General features: G+C 48.5%; 1 protein-coding gene across 4 annotated transcripts in view; it reads left to right on the forward strand.

Moving 5' to 3' along the window:
• Positions 1–23675, forward strand: part of RIN2 (Ras and Rab interactor 2) — a 219763-nt gene that overhangs the window by 160630 nt on the left and 35458 nt on the right. For all 4 annotated transcript variants that reach the window (XM_030872461.3, XM_060284865.2, XM_030872460.3 and 1 more), the window contains 2 exons: positions 17895–18087; positions 21634–21745. In XM_030872461.3, coding sequence (XP_030728321.2) covers positions 17895–18087; positions 21634–21745 — 305 coding nt within the window. The remainder of the gene's footprint in view (positions 1–17894; positions 18088–21633; positions 21746–23675) is intronic.

Genomic DNA, 23675 nt, shown 5'->3' on the forward strand with positions numbered 1-23675 from the left:
CCCTCACCACCACTGCAGTAGACCCCTGCCTGGTGCCTCTGCTTCATCATCACCGACCCACCTTCTCTGGGCTGTTATCTAAGCAGCAGAGAGGATGCTCTGACTTTAGTTCCTCTGAATCCAAGTCATGGCACTCCCGTTCAAAGCCCTTTAGTAGTTTTCCATTTAAAACCAAAATCCTTCAGCCCTATGGGATCTGATCCCTCCCTGTCCTCGCTGGCTCTTCTTACAGTGTCTTCCCCTCTATCTGTCTGCTCCAGCACCCCGGCTCCTGGCCAAGCAGGCTCCTCCCATCCGGCCTTTGTACCTACTGTTCCCTCTGCCTGGGATGCCTCTCCTCCAGGAAGCAATCACCCACGGACCTTCCCTTCTTCTGTCCCCTTAGCTGGCTTTATCTTTTTTTTTTAATAAATTTATTTATTTAATTTATTTATTTTTGGCTGTGTTGGGTCTTCGTTGCTGTGCGTGGGCTTTCTCTAGTTGCGGTGAGCGGGGGCTACTCTTCGTTGCAGAGCACGGGCTTCTCGTTGCAGTGGCTTCTCTTGTTGCAGAGCATGGGCTCTAGGCACGTGGGCTTCAGTAGTTGCGGCACGCGGGCTCAGTAGTTGTGACTCATGGGCTCTAGAGCACAGGCTCAGTAGTTGTGGTGCATGGGCTTAGTTGCTCCACGGCATGTGGGATCTTCCCAGACCGGGGCTCAAACCCATGTCCCCTGCATTGGCAGGTGGATTCTCAACCACTGCGCCACCAGGGAAGCCCCTGGCTTTATCTCAATTTGTAGAACTTGTACAGACCTGACATAGATTCACTTGCCTAATCATGTGTCTTCTGACTCCCAGCACTAGAAAGTAAGCTCTGTGAGAGCAGGGATTTGGTCTCTGTTCAGTGCTGTGTTTTCAGTGCCCAGAATGGTGTCTGGCATGTGGCATACACTCAGTAAATGTTTGGTGAATGGACAAATGACAGATGCCAGCCCCTTGGAGATTCTAAAAGTATTCAAGCACCAGAAGCCTCTTGCAGAAACAAGACGTCATGCTCGTAAAGCCATTAGGGGATCCCAGCTAGTGCGTAAAAAATAAAAAGGGCCTTCCCTGGTGGCGCACTGGTTGAGAGTCCGCCTGCCGATGCAGGGGACGCGGGTTCGTGCCCCGGTCTGGGAAGATCCCACATGCCGCAGAGCGGCTGGGTCCGTGAGCCATGGCCGCTGAGCCTGCGCGTCCGGAGAGGCCACTACAGTGAGAGGTCCGCGTACCGCAAAAAAAAAAAAAAAAAGTTGAAGATGTGTGATAGGCCTTAAGCTTCCTCCCTAGCAAAGCGGAGGGAGGGCCCAGAACCCCTTCCCGCTATGTTCCAGCCATGCTTCCTCCATCAGTTCTGAGTTACAGGCTGTTGTAATGTTTACCAATAAAGGAGCAGCTGATTAGCTCCGCCCCAGGCCCTCTGCTGGTGGTTTACTGAAGAGAAGCTGGGAAGCCCGGAGGAGGCTGACGGGTTTCTTGTCGATTCTCTCTCCAAATGCTGCAGCTTGTTCCCTCTTTCTCCCCACCCCTTTCCCCCAAAGACTAGAGTCTGGGAAAATAAAGGCTTTTTACTTTCCCCTCCTTCCCCCGCGATTTCCCAATCCCTTTGCAGTTGGGGGAAGGGTGTCTCTGGGCAGGCACGTCATCAGTGCTCCCCCCCGCATCCCCACCTGGACTCATCACCTCTGGACTGAGGCCCATCTCCAAAGACCCCTTTGTCCTCAGGTAGAAAGAGGGATCCAGCAAAACGACTTCACTAAAAGAGGCTCCGGCTGGGTGTGCAGGCCCCCTGGGGATCCCGGCTGGACCAGGTCATGATGGCTGTCACTGCCCCTCTGTACAGCCCAAGTGGATGGCTGGGGGTGCCCAGGCTCCTGAAACTCCACCCCCCAGTTCAGACACACAGAATTCAAAACTCCCTTGGCCAGCCCTGCCCAATGCCACGGGGTAGCAGGCGTTCCCCACCACTGGCCACTTCTGGAAGGGTCTGTGTCCCTGGGGAAGTTGCAAGCTTCTTAGCAGCTGTGCAACAGCATTGATAGCAAAACCACAAGACACTCAGACTGCCCGCCCCTGGTACAGCCCTTCACTTCTTCACTTGGCTAGAGGTTGGAACACGAGATTGGAAGAGGAGAGTGGTGGCTTACAGTCTGGGGAAGAGGCACAGCCAGGACCTGTTAGCTGCCCTGTGGCTTCTGAATGAAACCCTCTCGCATTTAGTGCTGCATTTCAGAAAGTCCCACCAGAGTAAAACAAGATGAAGAAAAAGCACACACATCAGTTCGCAGTTTGATGAGTTGTCACAAAGTAAACACAGCACAGCACCTAGATCAAGACACAGAACATTCTCAGTGCCGCCCAGGGGCTCCCTTCTGAACACTGCATGGCAGGGTAACCGCCTTCTATTGCCGTCGATTAGTTTTGCCTCTTTTTGAACTTTATGTGACTGGAATCATACAGCACGTATTCCGTTCTGTGACTACAACACAAGTTGTGTATCCGTTCTACTGTTGATGGATATTTGCGTTGTTTCCAGCGTGGGGCCATTTTGAGTAATGCTGCAGTGAAATTTCTTGTGCGTGTCTTTTGGGGAACACATGTGACATGCTTCAGTTAGGGGTATGGGAGTGAATTGTTTAGTTGTAGGATGCTTATATATTCCACATTAGTAAACGGTGCCCAGGAGTTTTCCAAAGTCATTTTGTCAATTTGCACTTCCACCAACAGTGTGTGGGAGTTCTGAATGCTCTGTTCTCATCTATACTTGCTATCGGCTACTTTTTCAATCTAGCCATTTGGATGGATGTGTGGGTGTAGAGCTTCTGAAACCATGACGGATGAACGCAGGTGTGATTACCTGTATGTTGTGACTCAGTGCTTATCTCAGTGCTCTGGGAGTCAGGAATTAGGGACTTTCCAGTTTTTCTGTTTTGTTTTTTATTTTATTTCTGGCTGCGTTGGGTCTTCGTTGCTGTGCGCAGGCTTTCTCTAGTTGCGGCTAGCAGGGACTACTCTTTGTTGTGGTGTGTGGGCTTCTTATTGAGTTGGCCTCTGTTGTTGAGGAGCACGGGCTCTAGGCATGCGGGCTCAGTAGTTATGACACATGGGCTCAGTAGTTGTGGCGCACGGGCTTAGTTGCTCCGCGGCATGTGGGATCTTCCCGGACCAGGGCTCGAACCCGTGTCCCCTGCACTGGCAGGTGGATTCTTAACCACTGCACCACCAGGGAAGCCCTGACTCTCCAGTTTTAACAGAGCACCCTTTTACCATTTTCATATGTCTAGATTCAAGGCTAAAGTCCTGGGGAGTTCTGAACTGACAGCCTATTCATTGGGTGATATTTATGAAACCTGTGAAGTTATGGAAAGGATTATTTGGGGGAGGGGATGAAAAGAGACAATAATCCAGAAATAATGAGAAAAAATATGTACCTTTTATTATTTCTATTTCTGCTTGTGAATCTTAGATCATAAACCTGCAGCAGAAAAGAACTGCCAACAAAATTCTCTCCACCTCTTAACTTCTTCTTTACTTTGCTCAGTACTTATATGCAGAAATATTTAGCATCACGTGAATTGATTTGACCAAGGCCATTGGCTGCATCATAACTAAGAACTGAATGTGCCCAAATCTGATACAGCTACTATGGGCGTTTAAAGTCTTCTTTTAAACTCAGAATACATCTGCCTCCAGTACAGTTTCCCATATTTAATAAATACATGTCCTCAACGTCGGTAACTTCAAACGCAGAATTTAATGTGACTTCATATTATTCCTTTCCATTTTTTTTCTCTTGGAACGTCACATACAGAGTGACTATTCTTCTCTGATTTATGGCTACTTCTGCTCTTCTGAAGATCTTGGAGAATGTATTCATGAGGTCATTTGGAAGCAAGTTCAAGTCATTGGAGGCAAAACTCGCTTTGCATTTTGTCTCCTTGCATAGTGTCTGTGTTGTGTGCAGTGTTAGCCAGAAGAACAAACATTTTCCTCTTTTGCCATATCTGGAAACCTGCCTGTACCTCAGGCCATACGTTCAGATGCTGTGGCATCTGAGGGCAGGCCACACCTAGAACCAGCCACACCTGTCAGAAAGGTTGGTTTGCTTCCTGCAGCAGACACAGGAAGCTCAGAATAATCATTTGCTACAGAATATTAGGTGTATCTTTCAGTATCTTAGGTCCCTTCTAAAAAATGTTTGCTGTTATCAAAGTTTATGGCTTTGTCTTACACATGATCTATTGCTAAGAATTGTTAATGCACATTTCCACTAATTCTAATTTGTCAGTGCTTGCCTGTTCACATTCTCTCTCAAAGAATATCTGATGGCAAACAGGATAGAGAAGCTCTTTGCTTGGGTTGAAAACAGTTGAAACTCCATTTGTCTGAAACACCCCAAGGGACACCATAGACACAGCCCCTCTTGCCTTCAATGGAAGCAGGACAGGTGGGGTGCTTTGGAGGGACATAGCTCTGTTCATAATTAGCAGTAACGGTTTTGCAGTAAGACATTTACCTATCACGCTCATCGAGGATGTTCTTTTCTTTTTTTTTTTTTTTGGCTGTGTCGGGTCTTAGTTGTGGCACGCAGATTTTTCGATGACGCATGTGGGATCTTTTGTTGCGGCGCGTGGGCTCTGTAGTTGAGGTGGTGAGCTCAGTAGTTGTGGTGCGCGGGCTTAATTGCCCTGCGGCATGTGGGATCTTATTTCCCTGACCACGGATCGAACCTGCATACCCTGCATTGGAAGGAGGATTCTTTACCACTGGGCCACCAGGGAAGTCCCGAGGATATTCTGCTATGACTAGCTTGATCAATTTGCCCCCAGTTCCTTAAGGTGTTTCCTGATTTCAAGGCACCACGAGTGTCTGGAACAGTGTGTCAAGGAATTCTATGAGGATTGACCAACTCCTTGCTCACACTGTTACCAATGTAGCAACAATTAAGTCCAATTTACAGAAACTATTTCTTGAGTGGGTGCTATTTGCTAAAATACCTATAACTCTTCAGGGGAGCCTGAAGAGTTACCCAACCTAAGGGAGAAAGAATTGTAAACAAGTATTGAATAATGGAATGAGGACGTAATAGGGGACTATGCCAGATGTCCTGGCGACCTCGGAGACAATGCAGGTAATTCCAGGTAGGAGGTGGTTTTAGGAAAGATGAGACTCAGCCTTAAGGAATGAGGTGAGCAAGTGTAAGTACAAGTTCCCCAAACAACTGTTTTGCCCATCTTGATTGGAGATATTGGGGAAGGTTTTTAAAAAGAACATGTAAGATTTCTTTTTTTAAAAAAATTTTTATTGGAGTATAGTTGATTTTAAATGTTATGTTAGTTTCTGCTGTACAGCAAAGTGAATCAATTATACATATATCCACTCTTTTTAAAATCATTTTCCCATATAGATCATTACATGGTGTTGAGAAGAGTTCCCTGTGCTATACAGTAGGTCCTTATTAGTTATCTATTTTACATATAGTAGTGTGTATAAGGATTTCTTTTTTGATTAGCAAAGTAGAACATGTACATTGTGGAGAAAGCACAGTGCAAAAAATAAAAATAAGTATTGCCATGAACCACCGCCTGAGATAGAGCCACTTCTGATTGCTTGTTGGCTATTTTATTTCTTTGCCTGGGTGCGTGTCCTGCCAGTGTTTTCTGTGCGTCCAAGTGGTAGATCGTGCATGATTTTCGCTGACTTACGAGGGCGTTTTGGATCATCCTGGAAATGCACAGTGTGTCCTAGAAGTTGATTCCATCTTTGTCGGGGGGCTGGCGTCCCTGCCCACACTGCACTTGGGCACACAATTTTGACAGTGGCATCCTTTGGAGTTGGATCCATCTCGGCCTTTACACACCCTGGCTGGCTGCTACATTGGTAGTTGACTCTGCCGCAAAACATCTGCTCGGTTAGATGCAGTGGTGATTTAGTTCAGCTCGGAGACAACAGCGGTGTGACCCAAAGGAGAGCTGCCTTTCCGTGAAACCCCGCACTGGCCGCAGCCCGGGCTCCAGGGTCAGCGGGCGAGACCCAGCCGGCCTGGCCCCTGCTCCTGCTTTCAGCTCCAAGCGTTCCCAGGACAACAGGTTCTTTGTTCCTTTCTTAGTTTTACAGGAACGAGTGAAGGCCCCTGCCAGCTCTGGCCCATATCTGCCCTTTTCATCTCTCACTGGAGAGATGACGGCAGGAAGTTCATAAGCAAAAAAAGTCACCAAATCCTTCTCCTCTCGTGAAAATGGCAGGGCCTCCTCCCCGAAGGGGAAATGTTCCCTTTTCTGTGCTGTTCTCTCCAACTGGTCCTCAGTAGATGAAGCCTTTTCACAAAAATCCTCCTACCACGTGCTTTTAGAAATCTCTTTGAGGAAGTTGAGGCCTCCTCCCCCAGAAAGCAGCAGCCCTTGAGGAATGAAGCCCGTGACCCAAAATCTGTTCATCTTTTTCCTTGCAGAGTTTAAGGGTACAAAAAGGCCTTGAGGAATGAAAATATCCATTTTCGTGGTATAGGGAAACTGCACAAGTCAGGACTGGGCCCAGTTCTATCAATTTCTAGTGTTTTGACCTCAAAGAAGGCAATAAACTAAATAAATAAAGCCTGTGCTCTGCAACGGGAGAGGTCACAACAGTGAGAGGCCCACGTACCGCAAAAAAAAAAAAAAAAAAAAAAAAAATTGGAACTGGTCCTTCTGCCAGAAATTTTTATTAGATGGATCTGTTTGGGATGAGCTGTTGTTTCCTCTGTCTCTCTACAGAGGAGTCTTTTTCTGCTAACATTTTTCTAGAGCCTATTGATGTCCTGATTCATCTCCCACCAAGCCTGGCATCTTAGCCACTTCTTGGTATTTGGGGTGTGTTTGGATTCCTTCTGATACATCAGCAAGGATCTACTGCTCCAAGAGCAAGGCCAGGGTGGACGCAGGGCTCCGACTTCTGTCTGGTCCTTAATTCTGAAGACAACTCTGCACTGACCTCTTGTAGCTGGAAGGCTGAGCCCTCTGGAGGGCCGTGTCCAGGTGCACCTTCCTTGCCATTGCAGCTGGTTCATCATGTGAAGAGGTTCTGTTAGGCTGGGGGGCAGCTGAAGGCTCAACACGGGCAGAACGAGGAAGGGAGTCTCCCCGAGAGGGAGGATATGCCTAGAAATTTCGACATAGAAACATCAGGAGAAGTAGCTTTCCATCCTTACTTTTTTCCATCTGGAGGTTGAGGATGGCGAGCACCAGAGTCCAGGTTGGGACTCGACCCTGATGATGGACGGAGGGCACCCCAGCTAGAGGCACCTGCTGGGAGCCATCCTCAGGAAGTCTCACTTTTTTTTTTTTTTTTTGGCCGCACCACGTGGCTTGCGGGATCTTAGTTCCCCGACCAGGGATGGAACCCGGGCCCCCTGCTGTAGAAGCGCAGAGTCCTAACCACTGGGCCGCCACAGAGTTCCCTGTAGAATAGTATTTGAATAGTCTAGAGTGAAAAGACATTGCCTTGTTTCTTTTTCTGAATTTCTAAAAATTAGGAGAGAATAAGAGACATCCTGGAAACTACTGAACAGAATCTACTCGTAGTTCTCAAGGTGCTCCAGGCTCTTCTACTCAGCTCTTTTCGGATTTTGTTTGTTTTAGTAACAGATTCCTTTTTTCAACAAGAATCCGTCTCTAGAGACGGGGCAACTGAGACTGGAGGACAGGCAGTAATGGGCCCAAGCCTCACAGTTAGAAAGAGTCAACTGAGGCTTTGATCCAGGTCTGACTACAAATGCTCTTCCCCCAAAACCACTGAGGATCATGAGGCTTAGCGGACCCTAGGATCGGGGTCCACGTGCCTTCCAAAACATTGCGTCTTGATATTGCCTCGTTCACATGTGTGGGAAGTGGGGGGGTTTGATTCTGAGTAAATGAGAATCCACTGATAAATGAATGGTACATCCCCAGGAGGTGTGTGCGTGAGGTTCCCACTTGGGGTTTTTCCTTTCCTTCACCAAAGGTAGCTTTCCTGCCAGGAGGGTCTCCCGATGCCTCCTGTGCTCAACCAGCTGGGGCACATCCGGCCACTGTGGTTGGAATGCTAAGTCTCATCCCCAGCGGTGGGGAAGGCATTCTGTGTCGGGGGGCCTTGATTGGAGAGCTTAGCACCAATGCCCTTTGTCTGGCAGGCGTGGAAGGGCAATTCTAGACCAAAACTCAGCAATGACTTTTACACTCAAAGTCTACCCCCTGTTGCTCAAGGGAGGCTGGAGGGGGTGTCCATGAGGGAAACACACGAGCAGTGAGGACAGAGCCGCTAAAAGTTTGGATTTGTTGCCCTGGAAGGATTTGGGCTGCTTCCTTTCTTGCCCCAGACCCTGAGATGGCCAGAGGCCAGGGGGCTCTTGCTGGCTCTGGTGATTTTTGCCACTGTAGGGGAGGAAAACTTTCCTTTCTACCCTCTAGCTTCTATATTGATCTAGTAATTAAATTGACATAAGACCTTAACAGGAGAAAAACAAATTTTGTACGTAACAGGGCCCTAAAGGCGTGAAGCCCAAAGACGGTCAGCAGACAAGGCTTCTGTGCCATCCTGAGCTAAGACAGGGCTCAGGATCTCCTTCAAAGAGGAGAAGACAGTTCACAGGAAGGTGAGAGGAGCAGGTGTTGGTAAACAGGTGTCTGCGATGCAGAGAAGTCTTTCTGTTATGGAAGGTCATCTTTGCCAGTAGCTCTTTTCCTGGCCAGGGCTCTATCCGAGTTCTTTCAAGCAGTTAAGGGGAAGGTGGCTCTCTCTGAGTCAGCTGGGCTGAGTCTTCAACTTGAAACAATCCACTTGCCAAAGTGGTGTATTTTGGGGTGGCGTATCTGCTTCCCCTCCCCACCCATTTCCTGGTAAACACAGAGACAAGAACCTTTTGTCTCCTGAGACAGGAACCAGTGGCCAGATTCTATTGTTGGGGCCTGGCTGAGGACAGGCCTGAGTCAGAGGATGTGCAGTGGGGACCCAGGCAGAAGCTATGGAGACCCAGGGTCCCCCACTTCTCTTTGCCCACTGAGCTTCTCCCCTTTCTCCATCACAAGGAATCAACCTCCTACCCCATCCCTGTCATGCCCAGAGCAGGCATTTATTCCACGCCTGCCCAGGATTAGGCCTGAGTATGGCCAAGGGATGAAGTAAGGCTAGAAAGAGATACGTGTGATACAGAGTAAAATGGGGTGAGCGCCCCGGAGGCATATAAACAGTGGGTGAAGGAATTCAGTGCAGCTGCAGGGGCCCGGGGCGGGGTGGGGGGGCACTGGGGACAGGATTTGAGCCTGGTTTTGACAGGCGGGTCGCAGTCAGTTATGGACACTCAAAAACAGCTTGAACGTGAGCAAGGAGGGGGCTGAGCAGGGGCAAATAGATGCTTGTCTCAGGATGACCTTCCCCCTTGAAACTAAGAGAAGGGTTTGTGAAGATGAATACGGGAAAAATATTCTCTTCTCATTTGAACTGTCTCGGCCCAAGCTTCATTGATTGTGCCATGATTTTTCACTTATTCATGTACCATCTTTACTCTTCATTTACCTCATGTTTTTCTTTAAATTGACTCACTTGTTACATTTATTTTAAAATAAATTTAATAAGTCAGTCATGAAAAGACAAGTGCCACGTGATTCTACTTAGAGCTCAGGCTCAGTAGTTGTGGCGCACGAGCTCAGCTGCTCCGTGGCACGCGGGATCCTCCCGGACCAGGGCTTGAACCCGTGTCCCCTGCATTGGCAGGTGGATTCTTAACCACTGCGCCACCAGGGAGGTCCCTATATGAGGTATTTAGAGTCGTGAAATTCATAGGGACAGAAAGTAGAGGGTGGTTTCCAGGGACTAGGGGGAAGGGAGGAATGTGAGTTACTGTTTAACAGGTATAGAGCTTCAGATTTGCAAGAGGAAAACAGTTCTGAACATGAATGGCTTTATTGGACGATTCTCAAATCAGGAAGCATCCCATCTAGCCAGGAGAAAGGAACTCCCTAGAGCTGCAGAAAAGGAAAGGTTTTTTAAGGTAGAGAGGAAATGGAAACATGAAATTATTAGCAAAGAATTCGTTGTTTTTGGCAAGGTCACCCTCCTAAGGGAAAGGAAGGGGTCTCTCAGGCTGAATATCTTATTAGTGCTTGCAAGGAAATTTCAAGCTGGCTGGTTAAAGGGCACATTCCTGGGGAAGGTTGAAACCATACTTAGGTTAGGTAGTAAGTTTTGATGAGCTCAGCACAAGTGACTCCATTTGGGACCTGTTGTTTCTTTTTGAACAGTACTGATGGTTGTACAACAATACGAATGTATTTAATACCACTTAAAAATGGTTAGGATAGTAAGTTTTATGTCATGTGTATTTTTCCACAATAAAAAATGGGGAAAAAAGTAAATATCCCCACCATAATTGGGAATTACACTAAATACATGTAACTATTATATTAAATACTGGACATTAAAATAAAAATTGTGCTTCCATGAACTACCTTAGTGTATCCAGCACTCTTTGGGAATTACTGTCAACTTTTAATAAACCACTGAAAAGTTATAAAATATCAAAATTAATCTGTTCTATCCTACCAGGTAGGATTTTGTTTTGTTTTTGAGTTCTTCGCTTTGTAGCAGGACTGCAGCTCTCTATGTCAGGCAAATAGGCAATGAGATGAATCTTAAGCCATAATTAAGTCCTAGACAAAAGCAACTTGGAACCTTGGGCTCTTCTCTTGTTTGTTTTTGTTTTGTTTTAATGACGACGTTAGCATCTTATTGATAATAATCAGCCCCATCTGCTTCTCTTGATTCATCCTCTGACTGTTTATTAGGCCTTTACAGTGTAAGTAAGGAAAAACGATTAGTTTTCTTAAAGGTCTGGAAGGTCCACTGGTGACCTTCAGGGAACCAGCCCTTGGGCTGCAGGAAGAGCTCTGTCTTCCCTGAGAGTTATCTTTGCTGGAAATCCAGGTAGGGCCTGGGAGGTAAGACCCAGGTAGAGCCTGTCTCTCACCCCTTCAGATCCCACGAGGCGGCCCTTGTAAATTACTCAGTCCCACATCCAACGCCAGGATTGGCCTGAAAAGAGCAGGCACGGCGGGCAGGGTACTGCTTCCACGAAGAGAACTGCCTTTTGTAAAGCCTGATAGAGGAGATCAAGGGTGGTGCGTGGGGCAAGGAATCGAGGAGTAGGGAAGAAGGAGACAAAGGCCGAAAGCCAAGGTGTACTTTAGGGGGTTTTGATAATCCTTCCTCCAAATAATCCTGCAGACTTAGTCATCCACATGTCTCCACATGACTCAACTTACAGGGCCCACTAGTTCTGTTAGTAGAGGCAAAGCAGAAAACCTAGTTAAAATATAAGGACGGCTTTTCCATGAAGGAGATTGCAAAGGTAGCGAATTCCAAGGTAGATGGGATAGGGTTTGTGCAAAGGTGCATTGCTCTCCTCCGTGCAAACACACAGAGTGAGCCAGGGAGCCATGGAATCTGGTTTGGGAGCCCACCTTATATATATATCATATAATTACATAGATATAATTCCTCAGAGCACTTGCCATTCATTCTACGAGAGGTTTTCTCAAGTTGTTGATTGACTAAACCTGTCTCTTTTTTCATTGAACTGGGATATAACACTCTGCTCTAGATAGGAAAAGTCTTAGCACATTTAAAATATTTAATTGAAATAGCTTTTGTCCTTAAAAAATAATCAAGTACATCTTATCATAGGTGTTGATATAAATTATCCATTTAAAAAATGTAATTGTTCAGCTTCATGATGTGTTTCTAATGCACATAGGAAAGGTGCACAAACAGAAAGGAGGGCTAATGCACAAACAGAAAGGAGGGCTTTCTGTTTTCTTCTGTATACTTGTTTTGTCCCCGTGTCCTGACTGAGGACAGAGCCCTCCAGAGCACTGCACTCGTGCTGAGACCCATTCGCCAGATGGACGTGTGCCACCCTTGTTGAGAGTCACAGTTGGGCATTTTGCCTTGTATCTAGTTCCCTTAAAGTTCATATCTGCTATTCGACAGCTGAGCTAGGATTCTTGTATACAGAAGGCTGTCGAGGGTATCGACTGCACTGAAACAACTTCACGTCAAAGTTTCCCGTATTTTATGTATTGCTTTCTTAATTGCCTGTCTTTATTTGAAAAAAAAAAAGACTTAGCTGTAAAGTAATGTGTTGTTGGGGCTGGAGCTGGGGAGAGGGAGTGGTGTGTTGGGAGGGACAAGGGAGCCTTTCTGAATATACTTTGGTTTAGACCCTGGACCTTAGAAGCTGCCTCAATGAACTGTGCCATCCTGTGGGGTTCTGGATTAGGAGGAAAAGAAAGCATCCCTTGGGAACACTGCTGCAAGTTTGTGGTTTCTCTGAGCTGAATCTGATTCTGTGATCAGGTCTTTCCGCCCGTCCTGCATTAGGATGTGCGGGCTGCCATCACTTTTTCTTGCACCTGCCTAGGCTACCAACGCCTGGTGCCGGGAATGACGGGAATACAGCCAAGTGGAAAGGCCACTCACATCCCACACTCTGAAGAGTCTTAAATTGAGTGTGACCAGAATGTTAGAGAGCGCGGCTCCCGCCAGAGCCGGTGTAGTTGCCACCCATCTGCCGTAGAGCCCTGAGGCCCGGGTTGGTTGGAATGGGAGCACATACTGTCTGAGTTTTCCAGTGCTTTTCTCTCTGCCCCTGGAGGCACCTTAGGTGTGTGGGGCATTCTGTGCTTTGCCCAGTATTTTCACATGTAGGTGCGGGTCTCACTGAATCCATAATTGAACTTCATCTCCCCATGAAAGTGGGCCTAGACATTTGGCAATAGTAGTAATAGTTGAATAAATAAATGAATCCTATGCTCATAAAAGCCCAGTGAGATGCTATATATTTTCCCATCCCATTTCCCCCAACCTATTATTTTAAGAAATTTCAAATTGCAGAAAAGCAGCAAGAAGAGTACTATTCACCCATACTCACCAGTTGTTGAAATGTTACCACATTTTCCTTACCTCTGTATTTTCCCCTTTTTTTGAGGGGGTGGAAGGGCATGAGGGGCTGATCATTTGGTACTTAATTTCTAACATTTTCACACTTTGCCTCTCTCATGCATCTTTTAAGAACAAGAACATTTTCCTACATAACCATAATAAAGCTAGCACAGTCAGGAGATTAACTATCAATAAAATGTTATCTAATATCTACCCTTTTCAGTTATTCCCAGTTGTTCTTTATAGCTGCTTTTTTTTTTTTTTTTTTTTGGCGGTACGCGGACCTCTCACTGCTGTGGCCTCTCCCGTTGCGGAGCACAGGCTCCGGACGCGCAGGCTCAGCGGCCATGGCTCACGGGCCCAGCCGCTTCGCGGCATGTGGGATCTTCCCGGACCGGGGCACGAACCCACGTCCCCTGCATCGGCAGGCGGACTCTCAACCACTGTGCCACCAGGGAAACCGTATAGCTGCTTTTTATTCTGAGGCCATATGTGATCAATTCTGTGCACTCAACATGGTTATTACATCTGTTTAGTCTCCTTTTATCTACAATAACCCACAGTTTCTTTTCTTTAAATAATCTTTCACCACACTGACATTTTGAAGAGTTCAGGCCAGTGGTTTTGCAGAAGTCCCTGAATTTGGATTTGTCTGTTCCCTCCCATGTGGATTCAGGTTAAATACATTTGGGGGCAGGAGGACTTGGTGGTGTTATAACCTTCTCAGAGCATCAGAGGTCAGAGGTACCATGTCAGGTGCTGGAGATGTTGACCCTGATCGCTTGGTCAGGGAGATGTCTCCCAGGTTCCTCCACTGTCAGGGCATCTTCTCCTCTTCAGGATAAGGAATCCGTGGGATGATATTTTAAGGCTCTGAACGTTCTGTTTCCTAAGTCTTTCATTAGCATCCATTCATGAGATGTTATTTGCCACTTTCAGACAAAGCTTAAAAAGGGAGCTGGCCAGGTCTCAGGCTCCAGTCTTCCCACTGTGACCATCTCCTGAGTCTCCTACTCGGTGGTTTATCTTTTATAAGCCACTCATCCTTTGCCCACCCTCACATCTGCATGCAGACATCTGTCTTAGAAATCATGGTTCTATTCATCTCATCAGGTTCTTTCTTGGGTTGGATTCTCTAGAAACAGAGCCAGAGACGGGGCTTATAGGATGGGATGGGGAGGAAGCCAGGCAAAGATGTGGGGTCAGCAGGGGTGTCGCCTCTGCCTGACCCCGCAGGGAGCTCTGAAGTGGGACTAGCACCCCAGACGCGCCCCACTCATAGCAGCAGGGGCATGGATGCCTGGTTGGTAAAGGCGGTCTAGGCGGGCCGGGCGCCAACAGCATCCACTACAGTTTTAGTATCTCCCTCATTAGTTCTTTCCCAAGGCTTGTCCCCATAAGCAGGACAAGCGTGAGCTTAGTCATTTGCAAAGACAAGGTCTAATTTATGGTTGCTCCTTTATGAGACCCCATGAATCTTATTCACCGCCTTCCTGTCTGGGCCGTGGTTTTTATATTTTTTTCTTTTGCGGTACGCGGACCTCTCACTGTTGTGGCCTCTCCCGTTGCGGAGCACAGGCTCCGGACGCGTAGGCTCAGCGGCCATGGCTCACGGGCCCAGCTGCTCTGCGGCATGTGGGATCTTCCCGGACTGGGGCACGAAGCCGTGTCCCGCATCGGCAGGCGGATTCCCAACCACTGCGCCACCAGGGAAGCCCTGGGCCGTGGTTTTTAAAGGTGAGGTCTGTTGTCAGAACAAAGTCTTTATAGCTTCTTTTTTTTGGGGGGGTGGGTGGATCTCTCTCACTCTTATATTTCTTTTCTTTTTTTTTTTACCATCTTTATTGGAGTGTAATTGCTTTACAGTGTTGTGTTAGTTTCTGCTGTGTAGCTTCTTAACAACTGGATGAGCAGGGTGGGCCCTTCTAAGGAAGGAAGAAGTGTCAACTCTCAGAAGTGTCAACTCTCAGCACGTGAGTGTCAGGATTGCCGTGTTACAGGTGGTAGAATTTGGTCTTGGTAAAATATCGCCAACTTGAGATGACAGGCCTGAAATATATCTTTATTAGAGTTCCCAGAACTCTTTCAATGGCTTGTTACCTGTCTCCCCTCCCCTCCAAAAAAAAAAAACCTAATTGGGTCTGAGTTCAAGTGCATATTTTGCTCTTAGGTCTCAAGCACGTGCTCCTCAGGTTCTGGGACTGGCAGCATCAGCGTTACCCCAGAACCTGCTACAAATGCAGAATCCTAGGCCTACTCCGGACCTGCACAATCAGAATATCTGGGGCTGAAACCAGGAAGTGTGGCTTCACACTCCCCAGGAGATTTCTCACCCAGGCTCAAGTGCTGATGCAAAGCAATGGTTGTAAACTTGGCTGTACCCTGGGGAACCTAAACCATTCTGATGTCTGCGTTCTGCCCCAAAGTGTCTGATTTATTGGATCTGGGGGTGCAGTCTAGCCATCACAAAACTTTAAACTCCCCAGGCGATTTTCATGGGCAGCCAGGGGTGAAAATCACTGCCATAAAGTTGCCTGCCTTACCTCATGGGAAAGGAATTTTAACACCAGCTTCATTTTGAAGAGTTTGTTCCTAGAGCTGCAAAGATTCACTTCAAAATACCTGGAGGCCCTGGAATGGCATTTCCAGAATGAGGAACTGCCCTCTCTGGGCACAGATGGTCCCATCTGGAAAACTGCAGCAGCGGTAAAGAAAAACACTCACATATCTGAGAGCAGAGGAATGTAAATCTTGAATGGGAACACGAGATTCTTTAGATCTGGAGCGAGTCAAGACGTGATGGAGAGGGTGTGGGGAGGGGGGGGTCTCTGGCGGCCCTCGTGCTGTCATCGTGGGGGGCTGTTTCTGAGCCTGCATGCCCCAAAATGTTCACTTAGGTGGGCTTCCTCTTAGGGGTGGAGTGGTCCACGTGGGGGTGACACACTTCCTTTCCCTCCCTCCCCTTCATTCAGACCCACCACCTGTCTTCCTCACTGGTAAAGCCTTCCTCCAGGCCATACATTTGTGTCTCTTTGGGTGCAGACATTTGAAGATGGTGTGTACCCCACCTGTGCAGACAGGCTGTGCAGACATGGATGGTCAGGCCTGGTGGTCCCACTGGCTGTTCCAGGGCCATGTTGATGACCAGCTCATGGAGAGCTCTGAGCGTGGTAGAGGGGAAGACACCCCAGAGCTTAAGCAGCCTTGGGCAGGGGTCTCCACCCTCTCTTGACAGAGGCCTGCCCTTGGGCAGGCTCCTCAAGGAAGGAAAGAGCCTCCTCTGGTCCTCTTTTAGAAAACTGGGATCCTGGCCCCTCCTTTCAGGGCTACCGTGAGGAAGGGATGAGAAAATATTGATAAAGGTTGGGCCAACAGTAGGCACCACTTGATACAAGCCTTCCCGTGTGCATGATCTCAGCTGTTACTTGCAAAGTTGGAGGAACACCAGACCTCTGGAATTTCTACCTCTGCCATTTCATGGTTGTTTATTACTCTGGACAGCTCGGGAGCTTCTTGGGGCTCAGTTTCCTCATTTGTAGAATGGGGATTAAATACTCAATAGCAGGGGTAGGGTTGGGTGCCAAGGGAAATGATGGACAGCAATATGGTATCTTTTTTTATAAATTTATTTAGTTTTGGCTGCATTGGGTCTTTGTTGCTGCATGCGGCCTTTCTCTAGTTGTGGCGAGCGGGGGCTACTCTTGGCCGCGGTGCACGGGCTTCTCACTGCGGTGGCTTCTCTTGTTGCGGAGCACGGGCTCTAGGCGCGCGGGCTTCAGTAGTTGTGGCTCGCGGGCTCTAGAGCGCAGGCTCAGTAGTTGTGGCGCACGGGCTTAAGCTGCTCCGTGGCATGTGGGATCTTCCCGGACCAGGGCTCGAACCCGTGTCCCCTGCATTGGCAGGCGGATTCTTAACCACTGCACCACCAGGGAAGTCCAATTTTTTTTCTTTTTTTTTTTTGAGATTTCATCACATGCCATGCAGTTCTGTGGTTTTCAGTATTTCATGAAGTTGTACAGCCATGAGCTCACTTCATTCCAGAGCAGTTTCGTTACCTCGAAAGAACCTCCACTCCTATGAGCGGTCATGAGATACCCCACGCCACTCCCCATCCCCCAGCAGCCACTAATCTTTCTGTCCCTATGTTTTTCCCTAATCCAGATATTTCATATAAGTAGAATCAGTACACTATTGTGTCGGGCTTCTTTCACTTAGCGTGGGGTCTTCAAGGTTTATTCATTTCGTAGCATGGACCAGTGCCTCATTCATAAAAAGAATGAATGACTCTAATGGCTGAATCAAATTCCATTGTATGGATAGACCACGTTTTATTTATCCATTCTCTAGTTGATGGAGATTCGGGATGTTTCCACTGTATGTATGGCAATTATGAATAATGTTCATATGGTTTTATGAATAGCACAACACACCATTCACCTGTGGTTTTCTATTGGAAATAATATAGTAAGGAAAACGAAAGTGCCTGGCAAGAAATGAAATGCAGTTCTTTGGGTTCAAAATGAGTGTGTGTGAGTGTGAGTGTTTGTCTTTGCTTTTAGCGCTTGCCTGGTCATGCTCTTGATTTCACGGTTACCATACGGAATTTAGCGTGTTTGGCTCAAAGTTAGAAATGTTCTATGGCAGAAGACAGAGTAAACAGCATTTAGGATGTTTAGAACCTTGTGAAAACTGGGTTAGAAGTAGAAGGTTGGGTGTGTTGAGTGTTGTTGAGTACTGTCTGTAACGTTAGAGATAAAGAGTGAACTAGAACTTTGTGTCTGCCCCCGGAAAGCTTTCAGTCTGGAGGGGAAGGCAAAGGAGGTGGTGATGACAGGACAGCCCCATCAAGGAGACCGAGAGATGCTGTCCTTGTGTGGGGGATTGTGCCGCAGCCGTTTGACCCCTGCCAATTCTCTCTCCTAGCATGGTGAGACACAAGGACGATGGCTACTCCGAGGAAAAGGATGTGAAGACCTGTCCCCGGGACTCTGGCTACGACAGCCTGTCCAACAGGCTCAGCATCTTGGACCGGCTCCTGCACACCCACCCCATATGGCTGCAGCTGGGTCTGAGCGAAGACGAGGCGGCAGGAGTCCTACGGGCACAGCCTCCGGGGGTAAGACTCAGAAGCGGGAAAGCAAGTGGAGGTGGGCAGGGCTGCCGCTTCCTTAAAGAGAAAGACGTGGACTTCCAGAGAGCTCTTCCCAGCCTGCAGGGAGCACGGTTCCCAGTGTGTACCTCGTTACACTGCAGAGAAGTTCTGGAGGCAGCTCCCAGGAACAGAGCCCTTCGTGATTTGCCTTTCTGCCTTCCTCTGCCCGGTGACCATGTGTACCCAGGTCTGCAGGGTAACCGGGCGCCGGGGTCCTGAGGAGGGGCCGTTGGCTGGAGGCCCTGGGCCTGCCTTCTGGAGATATGACGTTGGGGATGAGTCTGGTTGTGGGGTCCTCAGTTGCCCCTGTGGTTTTCCTTTCAGCATGAGCCTGGGAACCCTGCCAGGGCCCAACCATCCAACATGGGACCCAGTCTTCAAAAGTTCCATGTCCATAGTCTTGTCTGCTCTGGCTGTCAATGTGATCCTCCTTTCCTTGGATTGTCTCGGGGACAAATCAAAGTCCAGTTGGGTTTTTTCAGCTCCCCCCTACCCAAGACCAGTCTCATCTTACTCAAGCCCACTCCATGACGCTAGAGAAGTTTCTCAGAAAATGTTATTCAGTGATGGGTAGGTATTTCCTGTGCTGTCTGTCATGGTAGCCGCTTGCCTCATGTAGCTATTTAAATTACATTAATAAAATAGAATAAAAAATTCGGTTCCTCTGTGGCATTAGCCACATTTTAAGGGCTCCCTAGTCCCAGGGGTTGGTGGCTACCATATTGGATGGATAGCTCAAAGTAGTGAACATTTCCACCATCATAGAAAGTTCTACTGGACAGCGCTTGTGTACAATGTCTACTTCCAAAACAAGGATAAATACAGTAAATCACAGATAAAATAATACTGGAAACAACACATAACAAGAGATAGAAACTAAGAAATAGATGGAGAGGCAAGGAGAAAATTCCTTCCGTAGCTGGCTGAAGAATGTTGTAACAGTTGGGCACAAAAATAAACTTTTAAGTTTCCTATCAGCCAGAGCTTGTCAGTGATCACTTTTTGACTTGTAAGTTTCTCATCTGACAGAAGCAGACAGGACTAAGTCCTCTGTTGGGACACACTCAGGGTGACAAGCGCAGTATTGGATCATCTCTGCAGAGAATTCCTTGGCCAGCGTGCCGGGTTGTTGCCCTTGGTTTTGGTCTATATGATCAGGACCCCCTTCTGTGAGGCCCCCACTTTTTTCAGGCTGAGTTGTCTGCTCCTGTATTTCTGCAAAAAATTCTAAAGAGGGAGGTTGCCATGTTGCTAGGCAACAATTGCCCTCCCTGCCCGTCCCAGTTCCTGGAGTCAGGCACGTCCATTCCTGCTGAGACCTGATGGGGAACGAGTCAGGCAGAAGGTTCTCCACCTACCTGAGCCCTGGGCAGGACCTGCCTGACGGGGTGGGGCAGGCCGAGGGTGGGGTGAGGACGCGAGAGGCCACGGTTCACCAGGAGAAGTGAGGCTGCTGAAGAGAAAGAAGGGCAGGTGTGTGAAGGAGAGAGATTTGCAAGAGCAGCTCTGGTGGCATCTGGTCCTTGGGCTGCCACCATCCCTGACTCATCTACAGCCTAAGACAGTGGCTGGCAAACTGTTTCTATAAAGAGTCGGAGTATCACTATTTGGGGCTTTGTAGCGCATACAGTCTCTGTCACAGCCTCTCAACTCTGCCATCGTAGGGCAGCCATAGCCATAGACAGTACGTAAACCAAGAAGCAAGGCTGTATGTCAGTAACACTGTGTTCGTGAAAGCAAGCAGCAGGATGGATTTGGTCTGTAGGCCAAGCTTTACCAACTGTTGACCTAAGGTTTCAGACGTTCAGGAGATACAGCTTAGAGGTTGTGCCCTCCCTGACCCCAAGGCTCAAGGAGATCCCACCTCCCTAAGGGAGCGATACTTCTTTCCACCCACCAGCAGCTACCTCCCACCAGTACTTTGGGGCTTTTACTCAACCCGATAGCACTGAGGAAACACCTGCTTAAGCTTCAGGGTGACCCAGAGCCATTGACTCCCAGAGCTGGCAAATTCTTTGGCTGCCTCCCTATGGGTGCTGGGAAAAAAGAGGGAACTTAAGATCTTCCTGTCTCCTTACCAGATACCCAATTCCCATTACCCCTCCTCCCCCAAAAATCATCTTAGGAGCTATTGACTGGACATCGAGAAAGAAATGAAGATTAGGTGGAAAAAATAAAAGGCTTTAGAAAAGCAGGAGAGAGTAGGTATCCAAATGCAGAGGGAAGAGATGTAGGTAAAGAAACAGGACAGGACGGGATCCTTGGAGAAGGCTCATGTACCCCAGGAAGGAACAAGGACGCAGCGGATCACCACACTGCAAGCTCCAAGGAGTGCCATTTGATTTGTTGTCTAAGTAGGTGGCGCCCCCTGGAGCTGTGCAGTGCATGGCCTGCGCAGAGCAGTACACGGCACACTCACCTCTGCAGTGGGTCTCCTGCGCAGAGCAGTACACGGCACACTCACCTCCGCAGTGGGTCTCCTGCGCAGAGCAGTACACGGCACACTCACCTCTGCAGTGACAGAGGCTAGGATGGTCTCCTGAGATCAGCACCGGGGCTTGGGTGGGTTTAAACATACATCCAGGGCTTCCCTGGTGGCGCAGTGGTTGGGAGTCCGCCTGCCGATGCAGGGGACGCGGGTTCGTGCCCAGGTCCGGGAAGATCCCACATGCCACGGAGCGGCTGGGCCCGTGAGCCATGGCCGCTGAGCCTGCGCGTCCGGAGCCTGTGCTCCGCAACGGGAGAGGCCACAACAGTGAGAGGCCCGTGTAACGCAAAAAAAAAACCAAAAAAAAAACATACATCTAAAGACATTATTTGGAACTGGAGGGAGCTGTCACAAAGTGAAGCGAGTCAGGAGTAAAGTCAGGACCGCCACCTCAGTGTTGGCTGTGGCGAACCTCAGAGCCCAGCTACCTGTCTCCCAGGGGAAGTTGCCCTTTTCAGCTCCAGCGGATGTGGCCATGCCTGGTCTTGCCTTATCATCCCATTCTCCAAGAGAAGCTAGACATTCGGATTTTAATGTGAAAAACAAAACATCTTGTGCTTTTTCACTGTTGGCAGCAAATTCAGATTTCTATCTTAAATACACCCATAAGCCAAATTAGCCAAAGAACCTCTAATTCACCACCTATGGCTTAGCCGTGTTACCTGTGTCTAGAAATTTAGGGTTCGTCAACCAGGATGCCTTTATCAGACACGGGCTAGAGAATATGTACCGTGAGCTGTAAAGCAGTCACCAGGCTGAAAATGCTGTTGCAGACTTAGCCTCACGGAGAAGGTTCTGGCAAAGGGAAAGTGGGATTCTCCTGAGGCCAGTTACCCAAGAAGGGCACCTGTGGCCTGTCTGCTCATCACCCCTTTCCATGGCAGTAGTGTTCTGCCTTAAGCCGTGTAGCTCGGCTACAAGAGGGGCTCCACTCATGGGTGCTGGGTGTGCAGGTTATCACATGCCCAGGTCCCAGCCTTTGAGATGTTTCCTAAGCTTGAATTTTTTTTTCCCTCCCCTAGATCTTCCTGGTTCGTAAATCCACCAAAATGCAGAAGAAAGTCCTCTCCCTTCGCCTGCCCTGTGAATTTGGAGCCCCACTCAAGGAATTTGCCATCAAGGAAAGCACATACAGTAAGTGGTCATCGGGTGGTTGGGTCCCGGTGACACGGGGGCCTGGGGTCTTTGAGCCAGTAGAATAGGAGAGAGCCTGCACTTTGAGACGAACAGACGTGGGTCTGTGTCCCAGCGCTATCGCTTGTCCCAGGATGACTGGGCAGGTAACCTACCCTAGGAGCCTCGGTTTTCTTATCTGTATAGCGACATCTGTACGGTGTTAACAGTTCAGTTAAACAACTTGTGTGCAAGGTTCGCATTCTGCTGCCTGGCATACAGCAGGGGCCTAACAGAGGCTGGTTTCCTCGCCCTCTTCCCAGTTATGCAGGGCACAGTCCCCAGGTTTGCTGATGACTGAGCTGCAGGGTGGGCTGCACCGCTGAGCCTTTTTATGGGCTCTCACGCCAAAGAGTGTGTCTGCACAGCTCTGTGAATAGTCCTTGAGGGGATATGTTCCCTCTAGGCCATCACTGTTCAGTGTGCTATGAAAGGCAGCTGATCGTAGGCAGAATCTAGCCCTTTGGAAAAAATGGACCGGCTGAAGTTTTGGAGGGATCGTGGTCAGGAGTGTCGGTTTCTTTCTGCCGAACCATGGTCACTGGAAATCTGAAATCTTGGAGGGCCAAGTTTTCAATGGGAAAGGGAGCAAACAGTCCTGATGTCCTGACAGGCTCCCAGCCGCCATCAGAAGATGGACCTACACCCCCAAGGGGGAGGCTTCACTGAGCCACAGGTGAGCAGCTGAGGTGTGAAGGCGAGTTTGGATGCTGATCAACTGTCCAATAAGATGACGGAGACCAGGTTCTCGTTATAACCTGAGTGAGCCTCAGTCCCTGCCTTGGAAGGAGCCGAAGTTCCTGAGACCAATTTCAGGGCAGATCCTGGCTTCCACTCAGCCCAGAGTTCATAGTCTTGCTGAGCCCAAGAGTCGTTAACTGGGTCTGGAGGAGGTGTTTCTGGAGCAGCCTCTGTGATGTATGACTGGCCTCAGGTCCCATGATGTTTTCCCTCCAGGCCTCTCCCAAGGCCCCTGGCTTCAGGGAAAAGCTTCCACGTGCAAAATCATCTGAGCCGTCACTGAACCTGGCTAATGATCCCTGGTTTATTTACGTTAGGAGGGAATCAGAAGGTAGATTTCAAACCCACCATCTGAAAGGCAATGAATTAAATATTAAATGAAGAAAGGTGGTTCTGAGTTGGCTTTTGAAGCTCAGCTAGCCAAGAAGTGATACATCTAAGTGTTTTTTTTTTTTTTAATTATATATTTACTTTTGGCTGCGTTGTGTCTTCGTTGCTGCGCGCGGGCTTTCTCTAGTTGCGGCGAGCAGGGCCTACTCTTCGTTGCGGTGCGCGGGCTTCTTATTGCGGTGGCTTCTCTTGTTGCAGAGCATGGGCGCTAGGCGCGCGGGCTTCAGTTAGTTGTGGCACACGGGCTCAGTAGTTGTTGCTCACGGGCTCTAGGGTGCAGGTTCAGTAGTTGTGGCGCACGGGCTTAGTGGCTCCATGGGATGTGGGATCTTCCCGGACCCATGTTCCCTGCATTGGCAGGAGGATTCTTAACCACTGCACCACCAAGGAAGTCCCCTAAGTGGTTTTTAAATACCTTCTAACAGCCAAAGTTAACCATGATAAGTTAGCCTGCAAATCCCTCCTTCCCCTCCTGCAATAAGTACAGTTAGTGTTTGTACTTTAAACTTTACTTGTTGTTCACCTGAGGTCCCTCCCTGGCTGAACAATTTCCTCCCTATTTTGTAAAGACTTTTATCACTTCCCTAGTCCTCTCCAGGTGACTTAAAGTGGCTGAAAGAGCTAGTCTGAGCAAAGAATTAACCTGCCTATAACTGATTACCACAAGGCCTCAGTCACACCAGGATGGCCCCTTCCCGGCCAGGGTCTACCTTCTCTGCAAATTGAGGTGCACTGAGAGAGGAAGGGCTGGCTTTAAAAA

Source organism: Globicephala melas, chromosome 15 (assembly GCF_963455315.2).
Source record: "Globicephala melas chromosome 15, mGloMel1.2, whole genome shotgun sequence".
NCBI classification, from domain to species: Eukaryota; Metazoa; Chordata; class Mammalia; order Artiodactyla; family Delphinidae; genus Globicephala; species Globicephala melas.